Source organism: Nyctereutes procyonoides, unplaced genomic scaffold (assembly GCF_905146905.1).
Source record: "Nyctereutes procyonoides isolate TBG_1078 unplaced genomic scaffold, NYPRO_anot_genome, whole genome shotgun sequence".
NCBI lineage: Eukaryota > Metazoa > Chordata > Mammalia > Carnivora > Canidae > Nyctereutes > Nyctereutes procyonoides.
Window position 1 is genome coordinate 22,404,135 of NW_026575117.1, and position 16,027 is coordinate 22,420,161.

The 16,027-nt window shown below is 47.0% G+C and overlaps 1 protein-coding gene across 2 annotated transcripts in view; it reads left to right on the plus strand.

Annotated features, from left to right (window-relative positions):
• The window catches only part of DSTYK (dual serine/threonine and tyrosine protein kinase), a 51,782-nt gene extending 44,233 nt beyond the window's left edge, over nucleotides 1-7,549 (plus strand). For both annotated transcript variants that reach the window (XM_055334179.1, XM_055334180.1), the window contains exons 11-13: nucleotides 262-376; nucleotides 2,567-2,701; nucleotides 3,132-7,549. In XM_055334179.1, the coding sequence (XP_055190154.1) occupies nucleotides 262-376; nucleotides 2,567-2,701; nucleotides 3,132-3,319 (438 nt within the window). In that variant the 3' untranslated portion in view covers nucleotides 3,320-7,549. The remainder of the gene's footprint in view (nucleotides 1-261; nucleotides 377-2,566; nucleotides 2,702-3,131) is intronic.
• The last annotated feature ends 8,478 nt before the right edge of the window (nucleotides 7,550-16,027 follow it).

The window sequence follows — 16,027 nt, forward strand, 5'->3', positions numbered from 1 at the left end:
AAATACTTTCCTCTATGTCCTTCACATATTCATTCTTCCAAGACTTACTAAGCTTCTGTGATGTGCCAGGCACTACGCTAAGTGTGAGGTATACAAAGATGAAAAAGACAGCCCCTGCCATCAGGTTGCTTACAGTCTGGGGAGAAGATAGGTAGTGGGAATGAATCCGGAGACAGGGAGGCCTGCTTCTGAGCTTGTGTATGCAACTGAGTGCTGTGTGTAGGATCAGATGCAGGTTGACTCACCCTGCTTTGTTGGCAGCTGGACAAGCAGAACCGTGCCAAGATCACCGACTTGGGATTCTGCAAGCCAGAGGCCATGATGTCAGGCAGCATTGTGGGGACGCCAATCCATATGGCCCCTGAACTTTTCACAGGTAAGCTCAGGGCAGGGAGTGGGCTTCAGTGGGGCTCCGTACTTTAACCCTGAGTGCTACCCTTTGGGCTAAGTTGTATCCACAAGTACTACCAACAGGTCTGGGGCAGGTAGGGGACAAGCAGAGGAGGGAAACCTAAGGTAGGTGTAGGGGGAAAAGTAAAAAAGGGAGAGTGGGGAGAAGGAAGAGCACACACGGGAGTCACCAGGTCTTCTTTTGGATGTTTCTCTGAGCTGTTTGTACCATAATTGCCATAATCTACCAATTGATTGATCATAAAGTACTGATTGAATGACTTCCATATGCAAGGAGTTGGCCCTGATCATTAAGGAACCTGTAGATGACAGAGATACATTGAGAGAGGTAAAGTAATCAGGAAGCAGCCATAAGGCAGCCTGTGACGAGGTGCTAAGACAGGCGTCACCTAACATGATGTCGGTATTCAGACAAGCGATACATGAAGGCTGAAACGTTTGACAGTTTTGTGGTAGAAGTGAGATGTTGGGTAGAGCTTGAGTCAGGTCTGGAAAAATTGGTCTTTGGGAAAGGAACTCATATGAAGTGTGGTCTTTGAACTGGGCAGTGTGAGCATGCTTTTTCACAGCACTTCTGTGGTGATGGTGATGCATTCTTATGCCTACGTCACAGTGTAATGTCAAGTCCAGATTGGTGAATGTCAGAAAACCACCCCCCCCCAAAAAAAAGAAAAAAGAAAACCACCCCAAAACCCTGAGCTAGAGATGATGGAGCTGGGATTGGAATCTAGGTTTTTCTGGCTCTAGAATCTAACCATGTGTCACCAAGGAGAGAACATTCTGGAGGGTGGGGAAAGGGAAATATGAGGAAAATTGCAGCATAAAAGTAAGCACAACAGGGAAGAAATCTACATTGGGAATAACAGCAAACAAGTTTGGAGACGAAATCCGCCCAGAGGAGTGAAGGCTTGATGTGGAAGCAGTAAGGAACTTGAACTTTTGCGCAGGTGAGGGATGAAAACATCTTCGTGGAAGGTTCACTTAGCAGCAGAAGGTGGAGGGGGTTCAAGTGGCAGGAACCAAGGTAGGCGGAGCAGTGGTACTTGTCTCCAGGGTCAGGCTGCTAGTAGCACTGAAACAAAACAAGCGTGCCAGGTGCGAGATCAGCTCAGGGGAGGAGTGGGCGGGATCCTGTGACTACCTGGACATTGAGGACAGACAGCAAAGACGGACTGGACAGGGACCCGAGGGCTTGAGCCTGAGAGGGCGGGGGATGGTGAGGGGGCATTGCTGAGGCAGATGGGAAGGCCTCAGCGGACCCCCCGTCAGGGTGGGGAAAGTTAGAATCAGCGATCTGTGCGACCTCCTCTCACTAGCCCCACGCACGAGTCTGCCCCCAGCCCCTCTCGGAGCTGGGCATGTGAGGGTTAGGGGTTGGTTGGACCCACACAGCTAAGCACATGCTCATTGTTTTTCTTTGTCTAGATTTACTTCTTAAAGAATTTCTATTCCTACTGCTGTTGTTTTGTTTTGGCTACTTCATATTTCACTTCCCTTGATTGTTTCTCTGCAGTCCTATTGCTGTCAGGAGAATCTTTCTCAGGGTGCCTGGGTGGCTTAGTTAGTTAAGCATCTGCCTTCAGCTCAGGTCATGATCCTGGGGACCTTGGATCGAGTCCTGTGTCAGGCTCCCGGCTCAGTGGGGAGTCTGCTTCTCCCTCTCCTCCCTGCTCATCCTCTCTCTGTCAAATAAATAAAATCTTTAAAAAATAAAATAGAATACGTTCTTTGTGTCACCTCTTGCCTTAAAACATAAAGGACTTCTTGCTGTCCATTGACTCCAGACTTTTCTGTCTAACTTTTAAAGATCTTTATATTCCAGTTCTAGTCTCCCCTCCCACCTGTTTCCTAACCTTATTTCCCAATCCGACCTTTCAGGATGAATCTTCTTGGCTGTTCTGTCAAAATCAAAGGCTTGTCCTCCTCCTTTGTCAGGCTCTAGCCTTGGCTGTCCTGCCATCTAGCACTGATTTCTCAGGGCTATGGTTTTGGGTATAATAAAAAAGGCATTATAAACAGTCCTGCCTGCCTGGGTTGTTAGGGGAGACAGTGGATGTTAAAAGCTCTAGAAAACACATGGAGGCCCCTGCAGATGGGGGATGGATGTAGCCACTCCCTGTCCCTGGCTCACTGCTGTCACCCTTTCTCACTGCAGGAAAGTACGATAATTCGGTCGATGTCTATGCCTTCGGCATTCTCTTCTGGTATATCTGCTCAGGCTCTGTCAAGCTCCCTGAAGCGTTTGAGAGGTGTGCCAGCAAAGACCATCTCTGGAACAACGTGCGGAGAGGTAAGAGCCAGGAGCCCTACCTTGTCCTGACTCCCCCTGTTGAGAGCAGGCCGAGAGCAGGCACTGGAGGGGGCTTCGTGTCACCCGCTCCGGCCACCCCACTGCAGGACCACACACCGTCATGGAAACCAGGAAGGGCACTGAAGTCTAGCCTTTGCTTTCAGGCAGCATTGTACTCAATGGTTTCAAGAAAGCTTTTTTTCTTGTTTTTTTTTTTCTTTTTTTCTTGAAAATTTCCAGTTTTTCAACTTCCTATGCTAGTGCATTCCAATTTTTGTCAACGTTATTCTTAGGTTCTAATTGCGGTGTTTGCCATTGAAGCCAGAACTCCTGAGCCCCGCCTGGGTGATCAGTCTGTGAGCTGGTCAGGCCTTATAGTTGCACGGGCCGTCTCACCGACTCTGACCTTGTTTCCATGTGCCTTTTTCAGGGGCCCGGCCAGAACGTCTTCCTGTGTTTGACGAAGAATGCTGGCAGTTGATGGAAGCCTGCTGGGACGGTGACCCGTCTCAGAGACCTCTCTTGGGCATCGTCCAGCCCATGCTCCAGGGCATCATGGAGCGGCTATGCAAGTCAAATTCTGAGCGACCAAACAGAGGACTAGATGATTCTACTTGAAAGCAGAGACCTTTCTCTTTTACTATTTCTTTCCTTCCCCTCACCTTTTGGTCATGGGAAGAATTTGACATTTATTCAGAGAGCTCCTGAGGGAACTGATGCTTGTTGAGCAGCTTGAGACCTTTCCAGGCAGAGTTGCCTCCCGGATAGTGAAGAGTTGGCTGGCTGTTGGGGCACATTCAGCAGCTCACTGATGTCCCAAGCCATCTCGTTAGTAAAAGATTGTCTAGGATGTGTAAATGCTGAAGAATGCAATGTTCCAGGCTCAGAACTGAAAAGGAGGCAAATGTACCATTGTCTGTTCACTGTGTGTTGCTAAGACAGGTGGGGCACTGCGGTGGCAATAGTATTAAAAACTATAATTTTCATAATTTTGTCTCTAGCTAGAAGCAGTTTGGTTCTATCCAGTCATCAGGACCCTTAGAAAATTTGAACTTTGTTCTGGGATTGTGAGAACATAGGAGCAAAAAAAATAACTTCCTGCTACCTGCAACCAGAGATCTCAGGTTGTAACAGCAGAGGCCCCAGTGAGGGAGCTAGAAACAGAGCTGTCAGTTCCTTACGGTGCCAGCGTGTTTACATTTATAGGACTGAATATCCCTGACTTCTGGGGAAGGGTTTCATGGTTACATCACCAAGAGGCCACAAAAAGAAAAAAATGTGTGTACGTACACGTATGTGTGTATATATATATATATATATATATATATATATACATATGCGATTGGATTCTGAGTTACTGCTAACTCCAAGATAGAATCTCTTCTTCCCTTTGTCTTGATTTTTTATTTTCTCCTTTTTAGTCTCAAGATGGGAAAACTCCAGTTAACATGGTATCTGGGGATGAGTGTCTGAGTAAAACTGATGGGTGTGGAGTATCTGGTGAGGTCTGAGAAGTGGGCAGTGATCTGGAAGCATGGGCTTCCATGCAACCTATGAGAAAGATACCAGGCTGTTTCTAAACTTAGAAGAATCAAAAATCCCTGTTTTTGTGTTTGAATCTAACACACTGATGTTTTTAAACTCTGTCGATGAGCTTTTTAACCAAAATTTCTTTTGCAACTTGTCCCTTCTTTTTACTTCGAATGTAGCGTAAGAAGAAAAGCACCAGATGAAAGAGAAGAGATGCTTTTCATAGCTCTGTGTGTGTGTGTGCCTCTCACCTCTGTGTGTTAGCATCTGGGATGGTTCTCCCTTGCAGTTGGGAGGTGCGGGGCTGGGCTTTTAGAGAGTTTGTCAGGAAGGGTGTATAATAAGGGAAATTCTGAAGGGGAATGATTTAAAGATCAGTGCATCTCAGATGTTGACTTAAAGCCTCACTCAACCAAAATGGTCCATTAGATTTAGATACCAGGTGGGTGAAGGAGTAGACAGTGGAGGTGAACAGCCTCCATCCGTCTGCCTAACTCCAAGCACTGTGGTCCCTGCCCTGTGCGTGGCCCCAATTCTGTGAAGCAGGTCCCTGAGTAGGTGTGTAAGAAAAAGGGCGGATTTGCTGCTGGAATTTTGTAGCCTTGTTTCTGAGAGAGTGACCATCTCTTAAACATTAACAGAGTATAAATGGCGTCTACAAGAAATTTCTCATGTAACTTTTAAAGTTGAGTTTTAACCCTTTGGATGCACTGGGCTCTGATTATGATACTTTTGAGCATAGTAAGCCTCCAAGCACTTGGAGCCCTTCAGAAACTTCATATAGTGCTTTTCACTTGCGAACAATAAAAGTGACTGAACCAGTGTCTTTGGGTTCTATGGGTTCCAGGCTTGTTTTGGTAGAATGTCCAGTGAATCTCTTAAAATTGTTAATACCCATTTATAGATTTACTTTTTCAAGTCACTCTGTTCTTGTCTGCATTAACTCGTTTGCCCTCCAGAGAACTATGATGGAGCTTCCAAGGAAGCCAGATTTTCAAGTTTAAAAAGAAGAGGTGAGTAGTGTCTACTGGCCAGAAAATCAGCCTAAGTGTCTGTTCTGTATGAAATTTCAAGAAAGGTCTTCTGTAATTCCCTTTTCCAGAGAGTCTTCCTTGACTCCAGCTGGAACCAGGAGCCTGGCTTCCGGCGTGGAAGCCACATTCCTAACATTCTTCCAGAGCCTTAGCAGCGACCCCTATTCAGACAGGGGCGGGGCGGGTAGGTTTTCCTGTACCTAGCGTTCTCTTTCCCTGCAGCTCAGTCTGCTCCTCAGACACCAGTTTCCTAGCAGATTCCGTTTGTTTGCCTGACTGAGGAGGGCCTAGATGCTAAGTCAGACAGTAGCTGTGTTAACAATTCATTACAAAAAAAGGTATTTTGAGAAAAGGTGCAAGATACTCCTGAAGCTCGCCAGGCCAGCCAAAGTCCATGTAGAGATATTTGGAAATGTTATTTGAACACTCAGCGGGCTGAGTGCAGGAATACATATATCTGACATGCACATACTTTGCTTTTGTTTGATAACGTTGTCAGCTAATTTTGGATTCTTTGTTCCTTGGCACCCATTATTATTAAAGTGATGGAATGCCATGAAATGTACTGTACTGTATATTACTTGGGAAGACACTAGGTATTCAAAGAAGTCTGGGGGCACTTGCGCTGTAGTAGGCTCAACAAGACCAAAGTCCTAAAGACTTTACCTCCTAGCTTTGGTTGTACGTGCTCCCAAGTGGTGAGGTGAGATTGTGGCTGGGGGAGGAGGAAGGACGGAGTGGATGACCCTACTGCGTTCTGTCCTTCTAATCAACTTCATTAGGGCAGTTTATCCCAGCCTGAAAATGATCGCCTGGCCGTTTTTAACATGCCTGAAGTCCAGTCACTTGTGTGACTTCAGAACTGAGTGAGGGACCTTCTTGCAGAGCAATCAAGAAATGGAGCCTGGGGCCCCAGAGGGGCTGACCCTGTGCCCAGGAAGCCGGCAGCCTGGCGTGAGTCAAGGGGTGCTCGTTTGGGTGAGGCTTCCACAGGCATACCCTACTTCCTTGATCCTCTGAAGAGAGCGGCTCACGGAGCAAGTCTTCCACTTCTCTAGGAAGGACGGCTGTGCTGGTTCTTCCAGACCAAAGAGAATCACTTGTGACTCCCATCAGTTTCAAGGGGACAGAGCCTAGGCAGCAGCTTCTCCTCATTTTTAACACTAAAACTCAAGGAAATGGTGAAGGAAAGGATATATTGCTACCACAGATGGAAACGGGGAATGGTAGGACTCCCCACTAGCACCTGTCAGCTCTCCTGTGCATTTTGAAGCATCTTTGCTGAGCTGCCAAAGAGGGGTTGGAAGTTTTTTCCTGATGAGAGAAGGGGTTTGAGGATGGCAGGGCCCCAAAATAATAACTGCACTGAATGACACTTTATTTTTTTTTTTTTAATTTTTGGCTTATTATTTAGCACTGAGAAGCCAAGAGGGATTGGTGATTACAGTAGCCCTGGGGGCTCAGAGGCTCCCTCTGGCCTTGCTTTGGAGAGAAGGCACATGGTTGGTATTCCATCTGGCTAATCAGGGAAACTCCAAAGTCCAAACTGCCTCAGAGCGGGATAAATGGTCCTTCGCCAAAAGAGTAGTCACTTTCTTTGAGTTTTCAAAGTTTGATTTTTGGATTTGCTGGATCAAATGACCCACTTTTTCTTCAAAAGAAAAAAAAGGTGGATTTTTCCTTCTAAATAATGAGGGCAGTAGTTAGGGCTAGTGCCGGGTTAAAGTGGGTAAGGAGGGAGTAACCTTCGGAAACTTGTATTGCAAACTCCTTTGGGTGTTGCACGTCGCACTACTGTTCTTAAAAGGGTTTTATTTTTGACTTCATCTGCTCTGTTAACAGCCAGGCCAGCCGAGATGTGCACAGAGACTATGCAAACACTCGGCATTGGGGGAGGCCACCTGACTCAGAGGGTTGAAGAGAAAATTGGTCTGGACAGCTTGTTGTCTTTTATCTTAATGTAATATTTTTGTTTGTTTTAAAGGACTAATGTCGATTACAGTGTTAATAAAGGTGTAACATACTAAGTGTGTAGAATAAAAGTGCAATGACAAGAGGAAGTCACCTTGGCACGAACCTCAGTCTTTCGCTTTCCCTCCTGTACTCTTTCCATAATATGGCAACCAGGACCGTGTTGTGTTTTCAAGAGACATGACTATGGGTTCAGCCCTCATCTAGTGTCCTTTTGAATGGTTGGCTTTGGTTTTATAGAATATTCTGTATCCTTGTGGGGATGCACACATACCACATGTGCCGTAGAATAAAGGTCACATTAACATTTGAAGTTTACCTCTCTTTGACTTTGTTTCCCTCCCCTCCCTGGGTTGGAAGGATGCCTCCCACTTCTATGGGACCTCTGCAGTCAGAAGTCTTTCAGCTTGCCTTGGAGAATGCTGGAACGTCCTGCTCCCCCCATACGCCACTCTGATTTCTGGGTACTTGACGTTACCGCTGCCAAAGGGTGGGAAAGAGAATGGGAGGAAGGCAAAGTAGGGTGATAGCAGTTTATCCTGGGGTCACGCCTTTTGCTGCACCTTGTCTCCGGCACGGACTTGCGTGAGCCTGGCTGCTCGATTTCATTTTGAGAGAATCCGAGGATGGAATCTACATGCTGGCCTGTCTGCATTTGGGATATCTGCATTTTCTATTTGGGTTCACCCCCACTGTTTGGATCTGCTTGCTTGGCATTGCCTGATGGGCACCACCATCTGCCCTCGAGGCAGCCAAGTGCCCCCCCCCAACTGCGTAGTCCCCAGGGAATGTCAGGAGGCAGCTCACGGCATCACTTTTTGCTACTCGGCTTGTGCTCTGACTGCAACACTAGTTTGGCCAGGGGGCGGCAGCACACCTCAAGCAGTTGGCGTGTTTGTGTCCGTCTTTCAGAAAACAAGCTGCAGGCGAACCTGCGTGGTTCTTAGCCCCTACACGTAGACGTTTCCTGCAGATGAGCCTCTTACCCTGGAGAAACTTTGACCAGCTCCAGCGACCCTTCGCAGGTAAATGTACCCCGTCTTAGACGCACATACTCTGTTCTAGTGTAAAGTTCAGCACGACAGTTCGCTTCACTTCCTCTCTTACCAGGATTACTTTGGAAAAAATAGCTGGTGCTAACACATTTTTAGACTGGGCGTGCTTTCCCAAGAACACCTCCCTCAGCAGGCTTTCCCTTGAGCAGCAAGGGAACTGGGGCAACTGGGGTGGCCTTCCTGGTCCTGTGTTTGGGTGGGGCTCAGAGGGGAGAGCCACCGAGTTTCTGAACATTATTAAATTCAATGTCAAAATGTGTGCCTCTAGCAGGATTCCAAGGAGGCCGCAAAGTACTGACCGAACGGCCTCCTTTCAAATGTGGGTACCAGGGGTGGCTGTTCACTGGCTGAGCCTCCCAGGGCCCTCCTCGGGATGGCCTGCTCCTCAGTCTTTTATTAGAGTAGCTTTTTCAAGTCAGACTATTTTATGAAACTGGTTATCCACCTGAGGAGAAGATCATGCAAAAGAGAAGGTAGAAATCTAAATGTAAAAAACTGAAACGATGAAGGAGTTTTCTTTATGCCGGGCACTATTCGAAATGCTTTACATGTGTTAACTCAATCCCCAGCACCACAACCCCATGCTACCTACGAGAAAAGGCATAGAGGTGAACCAGGGTCCTGCAACTGACAAATGCCAGAGCTAGGATTTGAACCTAAGAAGTGCAGCTCCAGAATTTCTGCTTCTACAACTAACCATTACACCATGCTGCCGCTGGGGGAAAATGTACGTAAATATGTTCATGTATAGTTTAGGGGCAGGGAGAACTTTCTTGAGGGTGGTTAGGGACCCAAAAGCCATAAAGAAAAAAATTATAGAACTTACAAAGAATGTAGGGGCAGGGCACCTGGGTGGCGCAGTTGGCTGAGTGTTTGACTCTTGGTTTCAGCTCAGGTTGTGAGATCGAGCCCTGAGTTGGGCTCTGCACTCACTGCAGAGTCTGCTTAGGACTCTCTCCCTCTGCCCCTTTCCCCTGCTCTCTCTCTATCTTTCTAAAATAAATCTTGAAAAAAATGAAATTATAAAGAATGTGTATGCAGCCAAAGACACTGAAAATTTAAGACAAGTCAGTAATTTGGAGAGAATAATTGCAATATATAACTGATAAAATGTTCATATTTCTAATACATGAAGAAATCAAGCAATAAGAAAAAATCTACAAGCAAATTAGATACTACATTTTTGAAAAAGATGTGCATCCTCATCAATAGGGAAATCCATATGAGAAAGATATTTCCATCTATCAAATTACTAAAAACCTTGAAAAACTATTCATAACTGTGGGGGATGAACACTTCCCTGTTGTTGGGAAGTGGGTGTAGCTGCAGAAGGGCAATTTGGCAGTACCTATTATAAAAATTAAATGTATATGTCCTTTGCTCCAGAAATGATTTCTATGTAGTCATTACCTACAAAAATATTTTCACTGGTATGCAAAACCATGCATCATTATTTGTGATACTAGAAAGTTGGAGGCGATGTTCATGTCTGGCAACAGATTAGGATTAAATTGTGCTCACCCGGTGGAATTCTATGCAGCCATTAAAAGGAACGACACAGCTCTCTCTGCACTGACAAGGATGTTTATAACCAGGTCATTGAGTGGAAAAGTATGTAAGTGCATATTTCATATGATCCCTTTTTGAATAATAATCCCATCTCCCATAACCCCAATTTCTCTAGAAATCTAGTTCCTCTCTCTCTGTATATGGCTAGAAAAAGGTTTGTAATATGCGTCAATTTGATACATATCATACTTAACAGTGGTTTTCCTAGGGAGAGAACTCTAACTCCAGGGTATCGCATTTCTGTTATTCTATTGTTATCTACTGTGAATATCTATTTTTCTTGCCACTTAAGAAAATGAATGGAATGGCTAATTCAAGAGGAAGGAAGTAGGTATTGGAAAGATATTACAGACCCACAGAATCACTGGGTAGGAGCCACAGTAGACCTGCAGGCAACTGCCGAGTGCCTGGCTAGGGCTGTGAGGAGCCACCTTCACTCCCTCATGAGGCGGCCGCCGAAGAATCTTCTCACTTGGCTCGGCACAGGCCCCAGACCCATCTTGCAGCTGTATTGGCTCACAGCTGGAAGGCTCTGTGCCCTCCAGGTTCCATGCAGGTGGCAGGGACCTACATCTGTCGGCCCATCAAAACTGTGTTCGGTGGAGAAGATGTAATTCCTGAAAGGTAATCAAAGACTTGTTAGAAAAGGGACCCACATTTAGGACAGGCTCAGATGACGTATGTCCAGTGCACTTCACGTCTTGGGCTGCTCCGCATCTGGCCCCACCCTCTGGCACTACTGAGGGGCAAGGCGGTGAAGGTAGATCCGCAGATTGAAGCCCAGGCATGGAGGAGGCACAGCTGGGTCTCTGGGAAGGACATTCAAAAGAAGACCCTCTTGAGTCTCTTTCCTTTCTGTCTTCCTTGTTGTCTCAGCAGGGCATCCTAATGAGATCAAAGATGGTCAAGCATCTAAGAATGTGCTAAATGACAGCTTTTCTATGTGTAGAATTCAAGAGTCGAAAGGGTAGAAGGATGGGGCAAACTCCAGCCTCCCAAGTGAAGCCACAGGCTCTGAGATTAAGTTAAGCTTCCCAGGGTTCCAGGCTGGGAACATGCAGAAACGGTGGCTAGTCTGAGACCTCTTACTGAGCAGGATTTGCTCACAGTTTCTAAAAACTGCTACTTCTATTTGATACCTGCTAAAAATATATGTGTACCATCCTTGAAAATTATGCAACACGATAATTTTAAAACTGTGAACTTACCATATAATTTGTGGATCAGAACATTCCCACCGAGCTGATGCCCCCGTGTGCTCTTCCAGATGACAGTCCCGTGTCCCTCTCCCACCCCGGGTTACTATTGTGCTTGTCATTCTCTTGCTTTAAAAGCAAAAAGCTTTTCCAAATATACATGTGTTTCAAATGGTATATAGTTTGGGTTTGCATGTTCTTGAGCTTTAAAAATGGTATTACCAGGGCACTGGGTGGCTGAGTCAGGTAAGCATCTGCCTTCGGCTCAGGTCATGGTCCCAGGGCCCTGGCATGGAGCCCCCACATTGGGCTCCCCGCTCAGTGGGGTGTCTGTGTCTCCTTCTGCACCCCCCCACTCCCGCTCGTGCTCTCTCCCAAATAAAAAAAACCTTTAAGAAAATGGTATTACTTGTATTTCATCTCCTATAACTGTTTCCTCTTCACTCATCCCGTCTGCCTTTTCTCCAAGCTAATTGGCTGTCACTGCAGGACACTTATTCTCAACGCGAGAGATTATTCTCATGTGTGAATGTACTGCGACGTGGCCAGCGACGTGGCCATCCTCTTCTTTCTCAGAGAACCAACTTTTGGTTTGCTTCCTTCTCTCACTGCACCTCTGTTTCCTAGCTCACAAATTCCTTCTCTTATTTATCATCTTGGTTCTCTCTTTAAGGGTGAGTCCATGGCCCACTGTTTTCCTTCTTCTTTTTAAAAGTTTTTATTTATTTATTAATGTATTTATTTGTGAGAAAGAAACATCATGATCTGGGGGGAGGGGCAGAGGGAGAGGGAGAAGCAGGCTCCCCACTGAGCAGGGAGCCCAAGGCAGGGCTGGATCCCAGGACCCCGGGATCATGACCTGACCCAAAGGGAGACACTTAACCACTGAACCACCCAGGACCCCTGCCCCATCTTCCTAAGCTGGATGCTTAGCTCATGAATTTTCAAGTTGCTTCCTTCCTCACACAAACAATGACGTTTAGGATTTCCCTTGGATTACAACTGTTGCTGCATCCTACAAGTTTTTGTTTTTAAAGATTTTATTCATTTATTCATGAGAACACACAGAGAGAGAGGCAGAGACACAGGCAGAGGGAGGAGCAGGCTCCATGCAGGGAGCCCGACGTGGGACTCGATCTCGGGTCTCCAGGATCAGGCCCTGGGCTGAAGGTGGCGCTTAAACCGCTGAGCCACCCAGGCTGCTCGCATCCGACAAGTTTTACTATGAAACATGCTTGTTATAGTTCAGTTTCAGTATTTTCTATTTGCTGTTATAATGTTATCTCTGCCCTAGGTTTTACATGGGTATGTTTTTAAATTTCCAAATGTGAGGAAGAATTTCTCGGTGTTTTTGTCAATGATCTATAACAAGACATTGTGGGCAGAGAATGCGGTTTGTAGGATGCCTGTTTTTTATAAATCTGTTGGAACTTGCTCTGCGGGCTAGCTCGTGGTAAATCTTTATAAGCATTTTATGTGTTCCTGAAAATAATGGGTATATTCATTACTTTTTTTATGGTTCATTGCTGAAAGTCCAGTGTCCTCTTTGAGATTGTGAACAGCATGATGGCAAATGCTCTTCTGTTTTGCTCAGTGTCTGGCACACAGCAGGGATCGTGCTGAATGCTCTCTGCCCCTCCGCCTCCACTCTTTCCCCTCTCCACTCAGCTCCCTGGCCCCTGTGCACCCCATCTTTTGCTCTGTGCTTCCAGTGGGGTTCAGCTGCACGCGTGGGAGTTTGGAGAGTGGTGGGAGAAAGGTTGGGGAATCTTTCACCCTAGCTCACCTTCCCCTGAAGGTCATAGAGCTCTGTCTGATGGCTCTCCTGCAACTACAGCTTTTTTTTTTTTTTTTTAAGATTTTATTTCTGGGGCATCTGGCTCAGTCGGTTAAGCATCTGTCTTCAGCTCAGGTCGTGATTCCTGAGTCCTGGGATTAAGCCCTGCCTCGGGCTCCCTGCTCAGTGGGGAAGAGTAGGCTGGCCAATGTGTTTCTTCATTTCCCTTCCAGCCATGGGGTCTGGCAGTCTCTGTATGGCATCCCCATCCAATTTCAGGAATTAAGGAGGAGTGTGTAGCCCTGAAATGCAAGAAAAACTTTGGAAAAAGAGCTTTCTGTGCCAGAAATGGAGGTGAGGGGTGACAGTCTGGGAAGGTGAGCAGAGAGGCAGCCTGCGGATGATGCCAAGGGCCCACCAGTTGTAGAGTTGAGGGGGGTCACCAGCTGGCCTGGGGTTTCTTTAAGGGGTAACTGCTCTATCCCCAGACACAGAGGAGGAGGGCCTTTGGCTGGAACACCCCATACGCTGGATCCAGAAGAGCCACCACAGCAGGAAAAGAAGGGTCTGGTAGAGCAGAGAATGGGGGCTCTGGGCAGCTTAAGAAAGTTTCCATTGGTCTTTGGCGCGGGAGCTAAGAGATTAAATCTTAGAAGGTAAGGCCTGGCCCAAGGAGGTAGAAAATTTGTGCCACTTGTGGCTTTCAATTGTCAGCTGATGGTGTCAAGGCCTGGATTTCTCAAGCTTGTGTTCAGCAGAGCTCTGTGTGCTGCCCCTCGGGTGTGGCCCCAGAAGTTGTTTCTAAGTAATACAGAAGGATCAGTAAGTCACAGGCCTGTCCCATTGGCCAAGCTACTGGAGGAGAGGGACAAAGATTTTCACATCGGCATTCAGATAGAGAAGTCAAAATGGAGTGTAGGTGGGTGCTGTCCCTGGTGCTGGATCCCTGTGGGGAAGGGGTTAGGGGGAGGTGTGAACCTGCTGGTCAAGCCGGACTGCCTTTCCATCCTTCCCTCTTGGACATGTGCTCTGCCCCGACTTGTATGCCTGACCATGAAGCATACCATTCTGTCCTTTGAAAGCAGGAACCCAGATCCTCATGTTCAAGGACAAGGTAGGGGGAGAGGAGAGTGACTGAGGTACTGCCAAGATTAAGGGGCAAGTTTGAGTGGTCACTACCTCTGCCCCTCCCTAGACTGTGAACCTGGTAGGCAGAGAGGCCAGACCACTCACACCGTGGAAGGCCAAGAGCACAGGGGACAGAGGGCTGACAAGGTGGGCAGGAGCAGACAGGCAGGGGAGTGGTTAAGTAGAGAGATCAAGAAGCTAATCCTCAGGAGGCTTGGTGGGACAAGAAGGTGGAGGCACACAGAGCATCTAACCCAGTCCTGGCCACAGGTGACAGAGAACTCAAGCACTAGTGCTGTACTCTTTCCCCTGGACCAGGAGGGAGATCCACCAAGCTTGTGGCTGGTCCTCCTCACCTTTTACCCTCCTCACCTTTACCTCCTCACTCTTCCCTTCTTCACTCTCTTACTTTTGTTCACCTCTCTTCTCTCACTCCTTCTGCTTCAAGTGATCTTCAGGAAGCCAAAGTAGAGGGAGAAGAAAAAATCACAAGAAGGAAGGGCGGTGTAGGTTGACAATCTGCTGCATTTTGATGCCTACACCCAAGAAGGGGTTGGCTTCAAGGAGTCGAAACCCTATAATGATGGACCTGTTTAAAAAAAAAAAAAATCTCTGACATTTGTGGAAGATGGTCTGGTCCAGCAGACTTTATTCTGGACCATTGTGAAAGGCAGAGGGAACCCTGCAGGGAGATTTTACAGTGGAGAAGATAGAATGAGCTCAACTTCAAGCACACCAAGGGCAAATGGGAATTTATGACCAAGGAGTATGGTCAGTGGATAGAATGTTAGTAAGAGAAAACCAGGAGGTCAGAGGGATTCAGGCTAACAGGACTCCTGCTGAAGACGGACGGGGGTGATCCAACATCACCTGGGTGTAGTGGAGGATGAGGAACCTGATCAGATATTGAAGCTGGGGGTTCTGGTTAAACTGACTTAGCAGAGTTCCTGCTAAAACTAGGTTTCACAAGGAAGTACACAGATGGGCCTAGGATGAGGTTCAGGAGTCTGACTAATTTCTGATCAGGCAAAGAATCTTTATCAGGCCCCACTCCAGTACATTTAAGGACTGTATCTGTTGAGGGATGGCAGGCTTCCTGAGGCGGGGGGGGCGGGGGGGCAGTGGTGGTGGTGGTGCTCTGTCCACACTGTGGACTGGGGCCATCAGTGAGCCTTTGAGGCTGGTGTTTCTGGAACAGATTAGCATTTGAATTGGTGAACTGAGTAAAGCAGACAGCCATCCCTTAGCATAGGCAAGTATCATGAATCCATGGAGAGCAGAGGAAGGGTGAATTTACTCTCTCTGGGGCAGCCCGGGTGGCTCAGCGGTTTGGCGCCACCTTCAGCCAAGGGTGTGATCCTGGAGTCCTGCGATTGAGTCCCATGTCGGGCTCCCTGCATGGAGCCTGCTTCTCCCTCTGCCTGTGTCTCTGGTTCTCTCTCTCTCTCTCTGTGTGTGTGTCTCTCATGAGGAAATAAAATCTTTAAAAAAAAAAATTACTCTCTCTGTTTGGGCTGGGCCATCCATTTCTCCTGCCCTGGGATTGGAACTTCTGGTTCTCGGGCTTTTGGACTCAGACTGAATTACATCACCAGTTTTCCTGGTTCTCCAGCTTGCAGAAGGCATATCATGGGACTTCTTAGCGTTTATAATCATGTGAGACAATACATAGAATCTCTCATATATATTACACACACACACACACACACACACAGACACACACACACACCATTTCTCTGGAGAACCCTGACTAAGCAGCACTTAGAGGGAAATTCATACCACTGAATGCATATATTATTTCTATTTATTTATTTATTTATTTATTTATTTATTTAGAGAGGGAGAGAGAATCTTTTTTAAAAAAGATTTTATTTATTTATTTATGAGAATGCACAGAGAGGAGAGAGAGGCAGAGACACAGGCAGAGGGAGAAGCAGGCTCCATGCAGGGAGCCTGACATGGGACTGGATCCTGGGTCTCCAGGATCAGGCCCTGGGTTGTAGGTGGCGCTAAACCGCTGAGCCACCGGGGCTGCCCGAGAGAGAGAATCTTAAGCAGACTCCATG